Source organism: Phocoena phocoena, chromosome 2, assembly GCF_963924675.1.
Source record: "Phocoena phocoena chromosome 2, mPhoPho1.1, whole genome shotgun sequence".
NCBI lineage: Eukaryota > Metazoa > Chordata > Mammalia > Artiodactyla > Phocoenidae > Phocoena > Phocoena phocoena.
This window is the reverse complement of record NC_089220.1, coordinates 85,262,231-85,278,967: the sequence shown is the minus strand read 5'-3', so window position 1 is coordinate 85,278,967 and position 16,737 is coordinate 85,262,231. Positions and strand designations below refer to the sequence as shown.

Below are 16,737 nucleotides of genomic sequence, written 5' to 3'. Positions count from 1 at the left end.
AAATAGATCCTCCCTGGACTGTATGCACTATGCCTGGAAGCTTAGGAGAGCCTCATTCTCAGTCCCTCGGGCCGAGTGTGACGGCTGCTCTAAGGGTGGGCTGCCCTGGGTATGTGACCTCTTGGCAGGTGTCTGCAGAGGCCCCTGCTCCTGGTTCATCCACCAGCCACCCAGGGCAGGTTGGTTTAGGCTTTCTGAGCAGCGTGCTTTGTGCTCTTCCCAGCCAGTGTCATCTGCCTACCTTACACCTGGGCCTGGCCATTGTTCTCCAGCTTTGTTTTGCAGGGGTTGGAGGATGGCTCTGGGTTATGGTAAGTAGGTGGATCTCTGCTGCACTCAGAGAACGATCAGATCAGGAACTGACACTGACGTGATGTAGGGCGTGCTTGTGAGGTGCTCGGGGACAGCCGAGAGTCGGCCGAGCTGCTGGCAGCAGGAGTTTGTGACATAACTCCCCTCCAGATCCGCTGAGCACTTGTTTGTGTTCGGGGGAGACCCTGCCTCCCACGGGGCTCTAGAGCCCACAGGAGGGGTGCCTAGCTCTGCAGGCTGAGGACACAGGGACAGCGGCCCTGCGTCCTGTCATCCTGGGGATTTTGTAGATGCACCGTCTTGTTACCCCAGTGTCGCTAACAGTAATGAGGGTATGTGCCAGCACCCGATACTGACACTGTTCTAGTGGCCTGTCCTTGACATGAGATCCTTCCTAAACCCCAGCACCGTGCTATCTGGGGCCTGTGTTGTAGCCTGACTTGCTGGTGTAGATGAGGCTTCTCCTAGGCACGCTCTCTGCGGAGGGTCTGAAGGGACGGAGTGAGGGCCGTCAGCATCGCTCACAGAGGCAGCCGAGCAGCGCTTCACAAGATCCCTGTCCCACTGGCCACGCCCCCGCTAAGATGCAGTGCTTCCCCAGGGCCCTGTTTGCAGCGGCTTGGACTGAGCTTCCACTGGGAGCAGCCGCAGAAACTGGCCCCGCCCCGCGCGCCCTGCCTTCCCCGTCTGCGGTGTGTGTATCTCCCTACCTGTGTGGCACACGTGTTTGAAGCAGTAGAATGAAGAATGTGTGTTTCCTTCCCTTCCGGAATACATAAACGACCCAGTTTTCCTGAACTCCATTCTCCTTCCCTGGACTCTCTGCCCTCCGTGGAGGTGTGGAGAAGGCTGGAGATGAAAGCTCTGTAGTGAGGATGACAAAGATCTCTCATAATAAACATCATGAAGTACGAAACCAAGCCTGTCTGGGTCTCTTTTTCCCCCTTTCCTGTGGGATTTGGTGAAAATAACAATGAGACATTAATAATCGAGAAGACTAATCCAATTAGTGACTGAGAAAAAAGTATAACACTGCTGTCTTGATGTGTGCCGTCCAGTACAGCTAGCGTGTAGCTGATGTTGACAGCACAGATACAGAACATTTCCAGCATCACAAAGTGCTAGTAGACACTGCAACTCTAGCTGATCCAAACTACTTGCCCTTCGCTTCACATATTAGGGCCTTGTGCCTCTTCCTCTTCCTGCAGCTCATAATGACTGAGACAGGCAGGAAAGATGTTGACTTGGTGGGATTAAGGGACCTAGCGATGTTTGAGAAGTGGAGAAGTGTTGGTCCACTTTGGCCAGCTCCAAAAAGGCAATCTGGTCCTTCTGTGTCCCTCTCCGGAGCCATCTCTGGCTATCCTGAGTTTTCCCTGGGGATGAAAAAACGTCTGGGACTAAGAGGTATGACTTTCTTGAGGCATGGGTCCGATGACTTCCAGGAGAGACTGTGGTACAGCCCAGAAAGCACTCTACTCAGTCAGGGGTCCTGGACGCCAGGCCTGGCTCTGCCCCCAGCTAGCTCCGTGCCCCTCTCTCAGAATCCCCTGCTGTGGCTCCGTGGGCCTCCACATTGTGCATACAGGTCACTAAGAGGCTGGAACTCTGGCACTTCTGAGACCCCAGCACAGGTCTTGGCCTCATGCTCCAAATTAAGCAAAACCAGGTCCTCCCCCTTGGGACCTTGCCAACAGCAGTTCTGGTCTGAACTTGCCTGCAGAGTTCATTTCAGAGTTGAATCACCTTATTTTGGAATGTCATCTTTTCAGTCTCCCAACTTGGGCACTGGGGAGGAGAGTGGAGATGATTGGGTCTTGGTTGAGGAAAACAAATGTATCTCCCAACAGCTCACTGCCCTAGAGATCCTTTCTTCCAGAAACTTTGCCTGTCTTGGCCACCTAGGTGGCTGCGGTCTGCAGAAAAGGGAGCATTACACACCACCTACAGCCTAAGGCTCAGGATGGTCAAAGGGGACCCTCTAAAGCCTTTATCTCTAGTAGCTTAAGGACAGGCAGGCCGGTTTTTACCTGCCCTTATCGATACCACCTGACCATATCCCTACTTCTGTTCCTGGGCCATCCAGGTATTTCCGCGGATTCAGGAAGGGGTCCTGGTTAGAAGCCACCGCGGGGAATCACGAGTCTGAATTTCTTCAGGATACAGTTGGGCCCTCCTCACCTTTGGACCAGGGCCTAGCGCAGTGTCTGGCACACACCAGCCTCTCAGTGTTTGGGGAACAAATGAGAGAGGCCCTGAGGGATTAGAAACACCTTTGAGTCCAGATGAAACACTGTGGGGAATCAGAGATTTCCATGTTTCTGCTTAAGAGCTGTGGGGGAGGTGGGACTTGAAAGGTGTTAGTTTGAGTCTCTTCTGATAGCTGGGGGAACCTAGGCCCCTGATGCAGCACTTCCTGGCTCTGCTGTTCCCTGGACCACCTGTGTCTGCGTCATCTAAAAGGCTTGATGGAAGTACGAACACCTGGGTTCTAGCCACACCCTATAAATCAAATCGTCTGGGGAGTAAGGCGCGGGCATCTATTTTCCATAAGCAGCGCCATGATAACCAGGGTCCAGGTTTGGGAACCAGAGTGCCAGTTCCTCATCCTCTTTGAGAGGGTCTAAAGTCCCTCCTGCTAGAGGACACTGGGCTCCAGTCACTTCCTGGAGCTCGTCAAACCCCACCTCCAGCCTCAGCTGTGACTCCTCAGCGTAGCAGCCTGCTCCACCCTCCCCACTCCAGCTACCTGTCAGACCTGAGCCAGCAGCCAGTGTAGCCAGAGGAGCGCAGGCAGGGCTTCCTGCCGGGAGCCAGGCTGCCCGGCCATGCTCTGGGCGCTCTGGCCCAGATGGCTGACAGGCAAGGAGCTGCCCCTCATGGGTGCGGTGTTGCTGCAGAAGAGACAGAAGAGGGAACCTCAGTGGAGGCGGTGGTGGGTAAAGTACCTGATCTCCCCTGGGGGGGTGTGGACAGGAGGAGTCCTGGGCGCACAGGGCCCTGTGGAGACTGGGGCCAGCCCTGGGAATGTATTTTGATCTGGGCCAGGACTGATTTGCTCCAAATTACCTGGTAGAGCTTAGAGAGCTTGGCCAAATAATAATAATCTTGAAGTTAATCACCCCCGGTTAGGAAATGGAAGCCATGTGACACTTGCAGCTGATGGGCTTTAGCCCGGTAAGCCCTAGCCTGGCTATAGAATGGGGTTTGGGGGTTGAGGGAGTGGGGGGAATGAGGCACTCGCTGGAATCTGGAGGGGATAGTCTCATTCCCAGGAGGCTGCAGTCTACTGTTATCTCTCCTGAGCCCAAGCTGCCGTCTCCTTAGTGACTCATCTGACCAGTACCAGCTGGGTGACTCTTGGTTTCCCTTTACCTGCCCGCACCCTCTTGGGCCATCTTCTAGCCTTTGTCAGGAGCTAGTGGGTGGGGTCCATCACAGTTTTCTCTTTTGATACTTAATCTTCTTAAGCACATCACTCCAGCTCTCGCTTTGACTCTCAAGCTACAGCCCCAGCACTGTAGTCAGGGGGGCTGCATGTTCACGGTGCATAATAAACATAAGTAGTGAAAATGGCTCCACCTATTAAGCGCTTATGCCAGGCAGTTTGTACGACTTCTCATTTAAAACTCGCTACAACCCTGTGAGATTATCATCATAACCCCCACTTTAGAGACAGAGAAACTAAAGCACAGGGAAATCAAGTCTCAAGGCCATTTAGCTAGTCCGCAGTGCGGCTTAGATTTGATCCCAGCCTGACTGATTCCAAGGTCAGGTTCAGGCTCTGTCGAGGCCTCCTGGGTCCCTGGCACAGTGACGTCAGTGACCCGGGGCCAGGCTGCCGCTCTGCGATGGGACAAGGGAAGCCCTGGGTGGGCACCATGGCAGGGAGGTCAGGCCTCACACCCGGCTTCCTGGAGCTGAGTCCCCGGAGTTCTGTCCTTTCAGCGGGAGACCCACCCATACTATGACCTCCAGGTGAAGGTGCTGAGGGCCAGAAATATCCGGGGCGCAGACCTGTGTGAGTGACCCCCAATTTCATGCTTTCTCCCTTCCTCTCCCTGGGGCCTCCCCAGAGCTCAACAGGGGCTGGCCTGAAGCGTGCATGTGTGTTTAGAGGGGAGCGGATGGAGGGCTCTCTGGTGAGGGAGCCCGGGCCACAGCCCAGGGCAGGTTGCGGGAGCTGGAGGGGAAGGCAGTGTGCAGACCACCACCTCCTCCCTGAGGCTGGCTCGTGGAGGTTGCCAGCCTGGGTGAGCGTGTGAGGCCTGCTGCTGCCACAAGTTACCGTCTCTCTCTAGGGTTTTCCACGCCAGTGCTCACACTGGGCGGGACCTTGTTTACTGAATCAGACCCTTTCTGGGAATGACTCAGTGCTCTGCACTGTGGCACGACCTTTTGAATTGGCTGCAGCAGGATCTCCATTCAGTTGAATGGGAGGTGTAACTGGTGGAGACGGAGTCAAGGACATGGGCTCTCCCGCATCTCTCCCCGCCCCACCCTGCTATGCGGGCAGCCTCCTCTGCCCCTTCCCATCCAGCCCCAGTCTCCTCCAGGCAACCTTTCCAGCCATAAGAGCTAGAGGCTGAGGAACCCTCCCCATCCCACCTACAGTGTCCAAAGCAGACTGCTACGTGCAGCTGTGGTTGCACACAGCGTCCCCCAGCCCGGCCCAGACAAGGGTGGTAGCCAACTGCCGTGACCCCGAATGGAACGAAACCTTCCACTACCGGGTCCACGGCGCCGTGAAGGTGAGGGTCAGCGAGGGGCTGGGGCTGCGGAGGGAGAGGGCTCCTCCCAGGTGCCTGCCCTCCGCCCTGCCTCAGGCCCCCCTGCCTCCTGCCCTGCCCCCAGAATGTCCTGGAGCTCACCCTCTACGACAAGGACGTCCTGGACAGTGACCAGCTCTCCCTGCTGCTGTTTGACCTGAGGAGCCTCAAGCCCCACCAACCGTGCAGACACACCTTCCCACTCAGCCACCAGGTGAGCGGTTCCACCTGCGCCAGCAACAAGCCCAGTACCGGGAGAAGAGGCCCTGGCACAGGGGGCTCCCGATCAGCACAGGCCCAACCTCCAAGACAGACTCTCCTCCACCCTGCAGCAATGACCCCACAAATCTTTCCCACAAGCACTCCTTCCCTGAGGGAAGCCAACACGTGGGCTCCTTGAAGGCAGGGGCTTTGTGTGTCTCGGTCACTGCTGAATCCTCAGTGTCTAGAACAGCACCTGTCCACAGCCTTGAACAGATGGAGCTCCTAGTGGCGATGTTGCTACCCTGTCCTGTGCTCACGAGCAGCCACAGCATCAGTCTGGCCTTCTAGTCGCTGGAGCTGAGTAGAACCGGGGGTGGGAGGGGAAGGTCCTGAGGCTCTGGGACCTCTGAAAACTGGCGCTCCCTTGCTCCCTCCATGTAGGATTCGCAAGAGCTGCAGGTGGAATTTCTTTTGGAGGACAGGTGAGTCCAGGTGGAGCCTGTACCCTCCCATTTACTCTGAGACCCACCCAAAGCTCCCAGCTGTCAGTCACCAGGTCCTGCGTTGGCCTGGCCTGAGAGGGGATGTCCTGACCTTGAGGCCCACCCCTACCCTCAAACCTGCCGTGCTCCCCAGGCTCTTCCAGCTGCTTTGGTTACATTATTATAGTAATAGCCATCTTGAGGGATTCAGGCGTCCCATGAGCCCCTCATCCTTTGTAGCCAGGTGCCGGCGTCTGAAGTCATCACCAATGGGGTCCTGGTGGTGAGTAGGGGTGGCCAGCTTGGGGCTGCCCAGGGCTGGGGGACGGGGGATTGGGGAGTCCACAACTGAGCCCATCATGCCCACTTGCATGAAGGACACTCAACCCCTCCTCAGAGGGGAGATGTGCTGGGGAGGCACCTCCAGGGACAAAGGGGCACCTTGCCTCCCACCTGATGGAATAGCCCAGAAGCCAGGCTTTCCACCTATGCACAGCACACTGCTCACCTGGCTTCTGAGTCTGCCAAGGAGCCACCGTCAGGGCCCCTCATCTCCTCCCCCTTTCCCACCAGGGACCACTTCCTCTGAGTCCTGGGGGGGGGGGGGGCTGTGACAGAAGACCCCTGCTCGTAAGGCACAGGCCCTGGGAAGGATGTTAGCTCGACCCTGCCCCAGATACACTTCCCTCCCTCCATCCTGGTTCAGGCCCTGTGAAGGGCCCTGTGGACTGTCTGGCTCCCACAGGCCTCTGCTTTCCTCAGGCTCAGCCCTGTCTGAGAATCCAGGGCACCCTCAGGGGAGATGGGACAGCCCCACATCAAGAGTATGGTGAGTCTGGTCAGGGGCCTCGGGTCTTGCCTTCTCTCCTGGGGGATTGGGGACTGCTGGTTTCAAGAAGATGGGTCTGGGGCAGAAAGTTCTTAATTTTTCACTGCTGAAAGCTGACCAAGGATGACATGGATTGCCTCCAGAAGCAGTAAATTTCTGTCTCTGGAAGTATTCAAGCACAGAGGCTGTATCGGTTCAACTACTGCTGTACAAAAGACACCCACAAAATCTCAGTGGCAGACACATCTGGTGGTCAGCTGGGGCATGGCTGATCTAGGCTGGGCTTGGTGGAGTGACCTGGCTCTGCTCCCATGTCCCTCATCCACCTCCTGTGGCCAGCGGACAAGCCTGGGCATGTTCTTAAGACACTGGCAGAGGTACAAGAGCGCATGGCCGGATGAGCAAGTGCTTTTCGAGCCTTTGGTCACATCACAGCCCTCACTAACATTTTGTTAACCAAAACAAGCACAAGGCTGACTCTAAGTTGGAGGGCAAGGAATATAGCCAGGCTCTTTAGTGAGAGAAACCAAGGCCGCATGGCAAACAGTGAGAACTCCAGAAGTGAAGAACTGGGGCCATGGCAGTCTGCCACAGGGGACAGCCACTCGGGAGGGGTGCCAGCTTTGGGAGGGGAGCGGAGGCTGCATGACAGCTAAGGTCCTCTCCGACACTGGGAGTCTGAGCCTACGGGCTGAGTCGTGCCCAGGTAACATGGCGCACTTACTATGAGCCAGGCACTGGTCTAAGCGTTTTGCAGTGTTTTCTCTTTTAATCCTCATAACAACCTCGTAACGTAGGTACAGTCATTATCCTCCTTTAATTCATGAGACTGAGGCTCAAAGAAGAAACTTTGTTAAGGTCACACAGCCAGTAAGTGGTAGAGCCAGGCCCAGGCCCAGGTCTGTGACACCCGGGGCCCATCTGCTCTCCCCACCACAGCTTCTGTTGTTTCTGACTGTGAACAGCCCTTATCAGTCTCAGTCTGTAAACCGTGCTATGAGAGAAGGAACACTTCCCTTATTTTCTCTAATTCCCTCCCACCCCTGGTCATGTCAAGTCCCCAGGTCTCATTTAGTGCTAAGGAGGGCATGTAGGGGCAGGGATTCCATTTGGACGTCGGTTCCTGAGGCGTTAGGGGCTCTTTCGTGGGTCTGTCTGGGGTCCCCTCTTCCTGGGTGTCATGTGTAGCCATTTCTCTCTGGGGTCTTGCCTGCTCTCCAGAAAGCTACAGGAACAGGGTGGGCCCCGCTGCTCCTGGGCCCACAGGCCTCCCTCTGCCTCCCACCAGCTGGCCTCACAAGGCCGGGGCTGGCTCTCCTCCGCTTCCCCAAGCCTACCCTCTCTGTGCCACGAACCCACTTCTTCCTTTTACATCCCCTGCAAACCCTCTATGTTCTCCCAAGGACTTATGCTTTGGAAACAACGTGCAGCCTGTTTGCTTTCTCTCTGGCCACAAACCTCCCCCAAGGCAATGAGCACGGGGCTTGAATGGAGCAAGAGAGGGGGAACTACCAGTTGAAAACTGGTAATAAATGTAATGATTAATATATGATCATTATAATATGGTAATTATAGAATTATATTTTATATACTTAATATAATAATCTCAAAATCCTCAGCCCCATAAGCTCCGGACAGGGGCCCTTCCCCGAGCACTGTGTGCGCCGCCCCCATCCCAGGCTCCCAGCTCTGACCAGAGCAGGTTATAGGACCCCAAATGTCCTTCATGATGTCTGTAGGGCCCATTGCCAGAGAGTGGGCAGGGCGATGAGCTGGCACTTCCAAGGGGAAGGAAAGGAGAGTTGCGGCTCGGCGTGCTACCGTCACGGGCCACACACCCCCCACTCTCACCCCCTCACCTGGCACTCACCTAGGCCCTCTGTTCCCAGGCTCCAGGCAGATTCGGCTGGCAGTGCCCGGGGCCTACGAGAAGCCCCAGCTCTTGCCCCTGCAGCCTCCCCTGGAGGCAGGCCTCCCAGCCACCTTCACCTTCCACGTAAACCCAGTGCTCAGTTCCAGGCTGGAGGTGGAGCTGGGAGAGAAGCTCACGGTCCTGCAGGTGAGTGACGGAGCCTGGGAAGGCGCAGACGACAGAATCCATCCAGCCTGGACGAGGCCCCTTTTCCTGGGTGTTTTCTTCTCTGCAGAGCGGCCCAAGTGCTGAGCTGGAGGTCCAGACCAGCAAGCTGGGCGAGGCGGGCATCCTGCTCTCCTCTCTGGCCCTAGGTCGGGAGCAGCAGCAGGTCGTGGCCCTGGGCGAGGTAAGGCTCCGTCTGGGTGCCTGAGGGGCCCCTGCCTGCTCTGTGACCCCCACAAAAGGTCTGGGGGAGGGGGTCAAATCAGGCCAGCCATGGTGTCCACACCTGGGCCAGAATTACCAGAGCAACCGGGGCTGCAAATGCGAGTCCCTCTCAGTGCGCTCAGGGATGGGCTGTTGTCTCTTCCAGGGCCAGGAGGTGGCTATGAGTGTGAAGGCAGAAGTGAGGTGAGCGGTGTGGACTCTTCTGCCTATGGCTCAGTGGGCGTTGGGGGTGACTGGGTCCTGTGGCATCTTTCTGGGAGGTTCCACGGAATGTGCATCTGTCTGCTCCCGTGAAAATGGGTTTGGCCGGAGGCTCTCCACTGAACAGTCACCCAATACCCCACCCCCACCCCCTCTGAGACAGCTCTGGGGACCTGGACCTGCGTCTTGGCTTCAACCTCTGTGACGGGGAGCAGGAGTTTCTGGATAAGAGGAAGCACGTCGTGTCCAAGGCCCTACAGCAGGTGCTGGGATTGAGCCAGGCTCCCGACAGTAACCAGGTGTGGAATGGAGGAGCCAGACACCAGAGTTGCTGGGACCAAATCCAACCTCTTCCTTGAGAGGACTGTGTGTCTAAGAGGTGACAGGAAGTGTTGAGGAAGTGCGGGGACCAGAGGAAGAAGGGGGCAGGCCCATTTGCCTGAGCTGATGGGCACAGTTGGGAGAGTCATGTGACCCCATATGAACGAGGGCTGAAGGGCCCCAGCCAAGGGAGGTGTATTAGTCTGCTCAGGCTGCCATAACAGAATGCCACAGACTGGGTGGCTCAAACAACAGACATTTATTTTCTCACGTGGAGGCTGGAAGTTCAAGATCAAGGTGCCGTCAGGGTCGTTATCTGACAAGGCCTCTTTCTGACTCGTAGACGGCCACCTTCTTGCTGTGTCCTCACACAGCCTTTCCTCTGTGCACGTGCAGGGGTTTGTGGGAATCTCTCTCTCTCTTCCTCTTCTTACAAGGACACCAGTCCTATGGGATTAAGGCCCCACCCTTATGACCTCACATAACCTATATTACCTCCATATAGACTCTTTCTCCAAAGAGAGTCACATGGGGGCTTCCACATATGAATTTGGGGGGGACACAATTCAGTCCATAACAGGACAAAGGGATTTGGAAGTGGAGGCAGGAGGAAAGGCAGTGCTGAGGGGGAGATCTGTGGTAAATCAGGAACAGGCTGGTGGCTTCCTTCTGGCTGCAGATGTCCAAGGAGACATAGCCTGTGCCCAGTGCTGACAAGCTGAGCAAGCCTACCGCTCATCTGGTAATGCCTGCTCTGTGCCCCATTTCCGCTCTGTGGGTGGAGGGTAGAGAGGGCACAGACCTGCCTTCAGGGAGCTCTGTCTCCTCCAGAGCTCTGGAGGGACAGTGACCTTGCGGGGCAATGGCCAGGGAGCATTTTTTTCAAGACGGGAAGAAAGGAAGGACAGGGAAAGGAACCGGAAGTCTGGGGTGGAATGAACCAAACCTTTGTAGAAAAGCTGAGCAGCCCAAAAGCTTCTAGTCTGATCCCACCAGGAACCTCTGATCCTGAAGAGACATCTGGGGACCTCCCGTGTCTGGGGCAGGTCAGGCTGCCTGCTGGTCTTTGTCACTTCAGTTCTGTGGTTCTCATCTGGGAGCAATCTCATCCCCCCACCCACCTAGGGGACATTTGTCACTGTCTAGAGACATTGCCGCAGCTAGGGGAGGGGAGAGGGATGCTACCGGCATCTGCCTGGTGAAGGTCAGGAATGCTGCCAAACATCCTATAACACACAGGACAGTTCCTCACAATAAAGAATTATCTGGTCCAAAATTACCAACAGTGCCAAGGTTGAGAAACCCTGCTTTAGGTGTTTTGAGTGAATCCAATATACCTCCCAGGTACATACTTTCCTGATATAATGTTAAGAGCCATCTCTGAGGTTATACTGCTTCAGTCTGACAGCCTATTACTTACTGATGGTATGATTGTGGGCACATTATCTAACTTCATGTGCCTCAGTTTCCTCACCTGTAAAGTGGGGATGCCATTGGGTTTCTTTGAAGACTGAAAGAGGTGACACAAGTTGGGCTGTTAGACCAAGAGCTGATATGCTAAGCAATAATATATGAACAATAGTGGGGTAGAAGTTATCATGATTACTCTCGTGCCCAGGTGCCTGTGGTGGCTGTGCTGGGTTCGGGAGGTGGAACCCGAGCCATGTCTTCCCTCTATGGCAGCCTGGCCGGGCTACAGGAGCTCGGCGTCCTGGACACTGTGACCTATCTGAGCGGAGTCTCTGGGTCCACCTGGTAAGTGAGGTAGGGGCAGGGCAAAAAAAAAAAGGAGAGCCCTGAAGAGGCAGAGGTATGACCTGGTGATCTGGTGGGGAGGGGCGGGGATCCAAAGGGGTCAGGAAGGGCAGTAAGGGACTGAGTCCCCAGGGCCCTCTGAGTGGGTGGTGCAGGCCAGTGGGTGCAAGGGATGGGGGAGGAGGGGTGACTCAGAGACACCTGTATCCCTCTCTCCCCTTACTGTGCTCCCACGCTCCTAATTCCCTCCATGCCCAGGTGCATCTCCACACTCTACAAGGACCCAGCCTGGTCCCAGGTGGCCTTGAAGGGCCCTATTGAGCGCGCCCAGGCGCGGGTCTGCAGCAGTAAGATGGGGGCAATGTCCATGGAACGCCTGCAGTACTATGCCCAGGAACTGGGGATCCGGGAAAGCAGTGGCCACAGCGCTTCCCTCATCGACCTCTGGGGGCTTCTTATTGAATATTTCCTATACCAGGAGGTAAGAGAAGAGCAGGTAATAGATGAACATGGCTCCTGTCCACCCTGCCCCACCAGCACTTAGTTCTGCCTTACCCATTAGGCTAAGATCTGAGATCTGCGAAGCTATCCTTTAAGTCTGAGCTCCCTGGGGGCAAGGGGTGGGATCTCTGGGTGGGCTGACACACTTCATCTCACTTTCCCTGGGAGGGAGAGGCTGGTCTGCTATTCTCAGGTCTGTCTGCATATTAGAATCACCTGTACAGCTTTCCAAAAACACCATGCCTAGGTCTCACTTCCAGAGACACTGGTTTTGGTTGGTGAGGGGTCGAGCCCTAGTACAAGTGTGCTTTGAAAGGGTCCCAAATGGTTTCAACCTCCTGCTGAGGCAGAATGCCACTCCAGCCCGACGGCCAAGCAGACATGATTCTCGCCACCTGGTGGCTTCTCCTAGAACTGCAGGCCCAGCATGCATCGGGAGATGAGACTAGAGCTGAGCGAGGTTCTCAGCCCTGGGGCCCTGCGGGGCCTGGCCCACTGGTGTGTGGCTATCTGTTATGAATGTGATGTCTAAGAAAAGAATACATGTTTTCTAGTGATTTACTTTTTCAAAGAAAGTAGATTGGATTTTCAGTTATTTCTTTTTTTGTGTGTGTGGTACGCGGGCCTCTCATTGTTGTGGCCTCTCCCGTTGCGGAGCACAGGCTCCGGACGCACAGGCCCAGCGGCCCTGACTCACGGGTCCAGCCGCTCCGCAGCATGTGGGATCCTCCCGGGCCGGGGCACGAACCCACGTCCCCTGCATCGGCAGGCAGACTCCCAACCACCGCGCCACCAGGGAAGCCCCAGTTATTCTTTTAAAAATGTCACTTGACTCCCTTGGGTTCTGATAGGCTTTCTTGAATGGGAGGGAAGGGGGTCCAAAGCCCCTGGAATTGCACGAACCCCATGTGGCCTCACCTCTGCTGCAGCCCAAAGCCTGTCCCTTAGAGAGTTGTCTCTAGAGCCCTGGCCTTAGCAACCAAAGTCTCGTGGGCACACCACACCTGCAGGGTGCGGAGCCTCAGGCCAGGGGGGTGGGGAAAGGGAACTCCCTAAAGGCCAAGTGGCCTCCCTTCTTTCCTGACCAGGAAAATCCTGCCAAGCTGTCTGACCAGCAGGAGGCGGTCAGCCAGGGCCAGAACCCTTACCCCATCTACGCCAGTGTCAACGTCCGCAACAACATCAGTGGGGAAGACTTTGCAGGTGCCCGGGTGTGGGGACCTAGGAAGCTGGTGGGAGCAATGGTCAGTGTGAGGATGTAGAGGCCAGGGCTGTCAGGGCACAGGTGGGAGCCTTGGAGCACAGTGGGCTTGCTGCCTCCTGCTCTTGACGAGGCAAAGATACCTGCTAAGTCACAAGGGCTCAGGGGAAGCATGGGGTTCTGGTGGGAAGCCCCTGGTGACATTCCCTTCTCTTTGCACCCCCAGAGTGGTGCGAGTTCACCCCCCATGAGGTCGGCTTACCCAAGTATGGCGCTTATGTTCCCACTGAGCTCTTTAGCTCAGAGTTCTTCATGGGGCGACTGCTGCAGCTCCGCCCCGAGCCCCGGATTTGCTACCTGCAGGGTGAGTCTAGGCCAGAGGCCTGGGGACAAGGGGACAGGGCAGGCGCCAGGCCCTGAGTTGGTGATGCCGGTGGAGGACTTGTGAGGGCCGGGGACTTTGCCTTTCTCCTTAGGTATATGGGGCAGCGCGTTTGCAGCCAGCCTGGATGAGATCTTCCTGAAGATCGCCGGCTTGGACCTCGGCTTCCTACAGAGGTGCAGAGACAGTGTAAACATCACAGGTGAGGGCAGAGAGCCTGCTCCCCCAAACCTCCCCTCCCCCCTGCCAGCCCCCGCAATACCTCTTTCCAGCAGCAGGGCCCTGGCAGAAGCATGAGGAATGTGGGAGGAGGCAGTGAAGGACTTGGATGTCCTATTCGGTTCAGAGAAATATTGAGAAAATGACTTCTCGCTTAGGGTCTCTGGATGCCCAGAGGTCTACAGAGAGGCTAAGGGGTGGGGAACCCATGTCAGAAAACCTAGTGGGAGTTGTGAGTGCTCCGTGATAAACCTGTACCTTTAATTCTCCGCTTGGGCTCCCATTAGATCAACTCAGCCCAGGGCCACTGGGTATCTTGTTGACATTCTGTCCCCGCTTCAGCCCCTGCTGCGTAGAACACCTTTCCCACTTTTCTTCCCTGGATAACTTTTGCTCAGTTCTTAAAGTTCAGCTCAGACATCATTTTGTCAGGGGACGTCTCTGTTCCAGTCCATCCCTCCAGGCTGATCGAGGGTCTGACCACCAAGTTTCCCTAGAACCGTAGGCACATCCCATGTTGTCCTTACCTCGGGACACTGTCACCATTTATTACCTCTTTAGATTCTCCCCTAAATAGGCCGTGAGCCCTGGAGGGCCAGGGTCAGGCCCTGTTCACCTCTGCATCTCCGTGCCCAGCACAGTGGCCACCACAGCACGTGGTAACTGTTCAGTGGGTGTTTAATGGGTGAAATTCTGATTGGAAGTTGCATATGCAACTTTAAGGGTAGGTGATGTTGTTTAATACATGCAATGTCAACTTTCAACTTTTTTAATACGTGCAGGTCAACTTTCAAAACGTGGGGAACATGAAAGAAAAAGTCATTTAAAAGGGGTTTGGGGAAGCAGTGGTCAGAGACCTGGGAGGCAGGGTGGGGAAGGAGGAGAGACGTGTGGAGGAGACAGAGGGCCTCCCCTGAGATGTGAGGACTGCTGGACAAAGGAGGGCTTCTCACGGTATTTCACCATCCCACCCACCCCTAGACGACCACCAGAAGCTCCAGCTGCATGACCCAGCGAGGCTGCGAACCAGGCTCTTCACCCCGCAAGGGCCCTTCTCCCAGGCTGTGCTGGACATATTCACCTACCGCTTCACCTCAGCCCAGAACTCGAACTTCACCCAGGGCCTCTGCCTGCACAAGGACTATGTGTCTGGCAGGGAGTTTTTGGCCTGGAAAGGTGGGTGCTGCTCTGGGCGGGGTCCCGCCTGTTGCCTGTGCCTCTGGCTCCCTGGCGCCAGTGCTACCTTTTGACCTGGGGGCTGGGGGGGGGGGGCTCCTGCTGCCCAGGGGCTAGTGGGGGAAGGACTGTGATGACTGTGCTGGAAGGCAGGCCGGGGGCTGCGGTGGGAGACCCCGTGGCTGTAGGAAGAGGAGAACTCTCAACAGTGGGGCGTTCCCAGTGCGAAGAGAAGAGGACTGCTGCAAAGAGCAAGCATTTGTCTTTGTGCAGATTCGCACCCGGACGCCTTCCCCAACCAGCTCACTCCCATGCGGGACTGTCTGTACCTGGTGGATGGAGGCTTTGCCATCAACTCTCCGTTCCCGCTGAGCCTGCAGCCGCAGAGAACCATGGACCTCATTCTGTCCTTCGACTACTCCCTGGATGCCCCTTTTGAGGTATGGTGCGGGGTGGGGGGTCCTTGCTAAGGCAGCCTGGCTGGGTGTTGGGGCATTGCCCTTCGAGAAGGGCCTGGGCAGGCACCTTGCAAACACCGCTAGCAGCGTTGGTCTCCCCAGCTGGAAGGGGAGGACTGCTGAGGTGATGGAGGAGAGTGGGGTTCAGGAGAGGAGGCCAGAGGGAGTCCTCAGGAGCCTTTATCCCGGTGAAGAGAAGACCCCTGTTCTGGACCCTGCTGTTCCTGATAGGATTCCTTGCTTCTATCTGGGCCTGGGTTCAGGTTTGCTGTCCCTTTGTTGCTATGGTAACAACAGAGCCATCAGGGTCCCTCCAGGGAGTCTCTATCAGTGGCTCCCTCGAGGCTTGTGGGGTGATGCACAGGTTGCGCGCCCAGATGCGGGTTCTCTTCTTGCTGCCTGTAGTCACTCGGCTGCTGGGAGGCGGGGCTGGCGTTGAAGCCTGGGCCAGCGCGAGGCCAGGGCGCCTCAGGCAGGGCCGGAAGCTCACAGGGCTGGGTGTCTGCCCAGGTCTTACAGATGACAGGGAAGTACTGCCTGGACCGAGGCATCTCCTTCCCCAGCACTGAGGTGCCCCCTGAGGACTTGAAGGAGCCCCGTGAATGCTACCTGTTTGCCAAGGCCGAGGACCTGCGCTCACCCATCGTGCTGCACTTCCCCCTGGTCAACCGTACCTTCCGCACACACCTGGCCCCAGGTGAGGGGAAGGTCTAGGTCTGGCCCATGGAGCCCTGGGGTGGTGATGGGGTGCTGGACCCAGGACAGTGTACCTCCTGGAGGCCCCGAGCTGGCCACTGCTTCCTGGACTCGGCATGCACACTGGCCCGGCTCCTCCTGGTGGGCGAGAGAGCTGAGATGTGGCCCCAAGCAGAGCCCACAGACCAGCTAGATGCTCTGGGGAAGGGGGGTTTCTGGACTGGCAGCTCCTAGCCACAGAGTGCCCTAGCCCAGACTCTCTCCCCGTCCCACTGCAGGTGTGGAACGACAAACGGATGAGGAGAAAGCCTGTGGGGACTTTGTCATCAATGGGCCAGACACCCCTTATGGCATGATGAACTTCACCTACGAGCCCCAGGAGTTTGAGCGGCTGGTGGCCCTGAGTCGATACAACGTTCTGAACAACGTGGAGACTGTGCGGCAGGCCCTCCGGCTGGCTCTGGGCCAGCGACAGGCTGGGGACAGGGCTGGAGGCTGACCCGGGCTGGAGTCGGGGGACTGGGACAGAGGAGGGACTGTGGGCTCTGGACCAGGGCTTGGTAGAGGGAGGGGTGGTGGACCCTGTGGGATGATATCCCCTCCTGGCTGGGTGGGCTCCAGCTGGTGGGTCCCCCTGCTAATTACTCATCTTCGCTCTTTAAACTTGGGTCACATTCTCTTATCAGGGGTACAGCTGCCACCTCGTGCAAATACTCTCACCCCTCCCAGAAGCTAAATGGGTGTTTCTAGAGGGTGTATCCATTTATCAGGGGCAGAGTGAACGTGAACCTGCGTGTGTGTTCGTGTTCCTAGTTGGGGCCTGTCAGCTGCCAGGGATGGGCAGAGGTAGAGGAAGCCTGGCTGGGAACTCAGAGGCCCAGGTTCCTGCCTTTTCCACAGATGTACCCCACCGATCTGGGGGATCTGTT

General features: G+C 56.6%; 1 protein-coding gene across 1 annotated transcript; it reads left to right on the top strand.

Moving 5' to 3' along the window:
- Positions 1–3,140: 3,140 nt before the first annotated feature.
- On the top strand, positions 3,141–16,307 carry PLA2G4F (phospholipase A2 group IVF). Its single transcript, XM_065872796.1, has 20 exons — positions 3,141–3,251; positions 4,261–4,333; positions 4,927–5,063; positions 5,167–5,295; positions 5,727–5,767; positions 6,008–6,050; positions 6,530–6,596; positions 8,486–8,655; positions 8,744–8,857; positions 9,044–9,081; positions 9,263–9,398; positions 11,039–11,175; positions 11,434–11,656; positions 12,765–12,879; positions 13,104–13,241; positions 13,354–13,461; positions 14,460–14,654; positions 14,928–15,094; positions 15,623–15,809; positions 16,087–16,307. Exons 1-20 carry the CDS (start codon positions 3,141–3,143, stop codon positions 16,305–16,307), a joined length of 2,550 nt encoding a protein of 849 aa, XP_065728868.1.
- The last annotated feature ends 430 nt before the right edge of the window (positions 16,308–16,737 follow it).

Coding starts and splice junctions, on each gene's coding strand:
- PLA2G4F (XM_065872796.1), top strand. CDS start 3,141: ATGCTCTGGGCGCTCTGGCCCAGATGGCTGACAGGCAAGGAGCTGCCC. Junction 3,252..4,260: donor CTCAGTGGAGGCGGTGGTGG/GTAAAGTACCTG, acceptor CTGTCCTTTCAG/CGGGAGACCCACCCATACTA. Junction 5,296..5,726: donor CCTTCCCACTCAGCCACCAG/GTGAGCGGTTCC, acceptor CCCTCCATGTAG/GATTCGCAAGAGCTGCAGGT.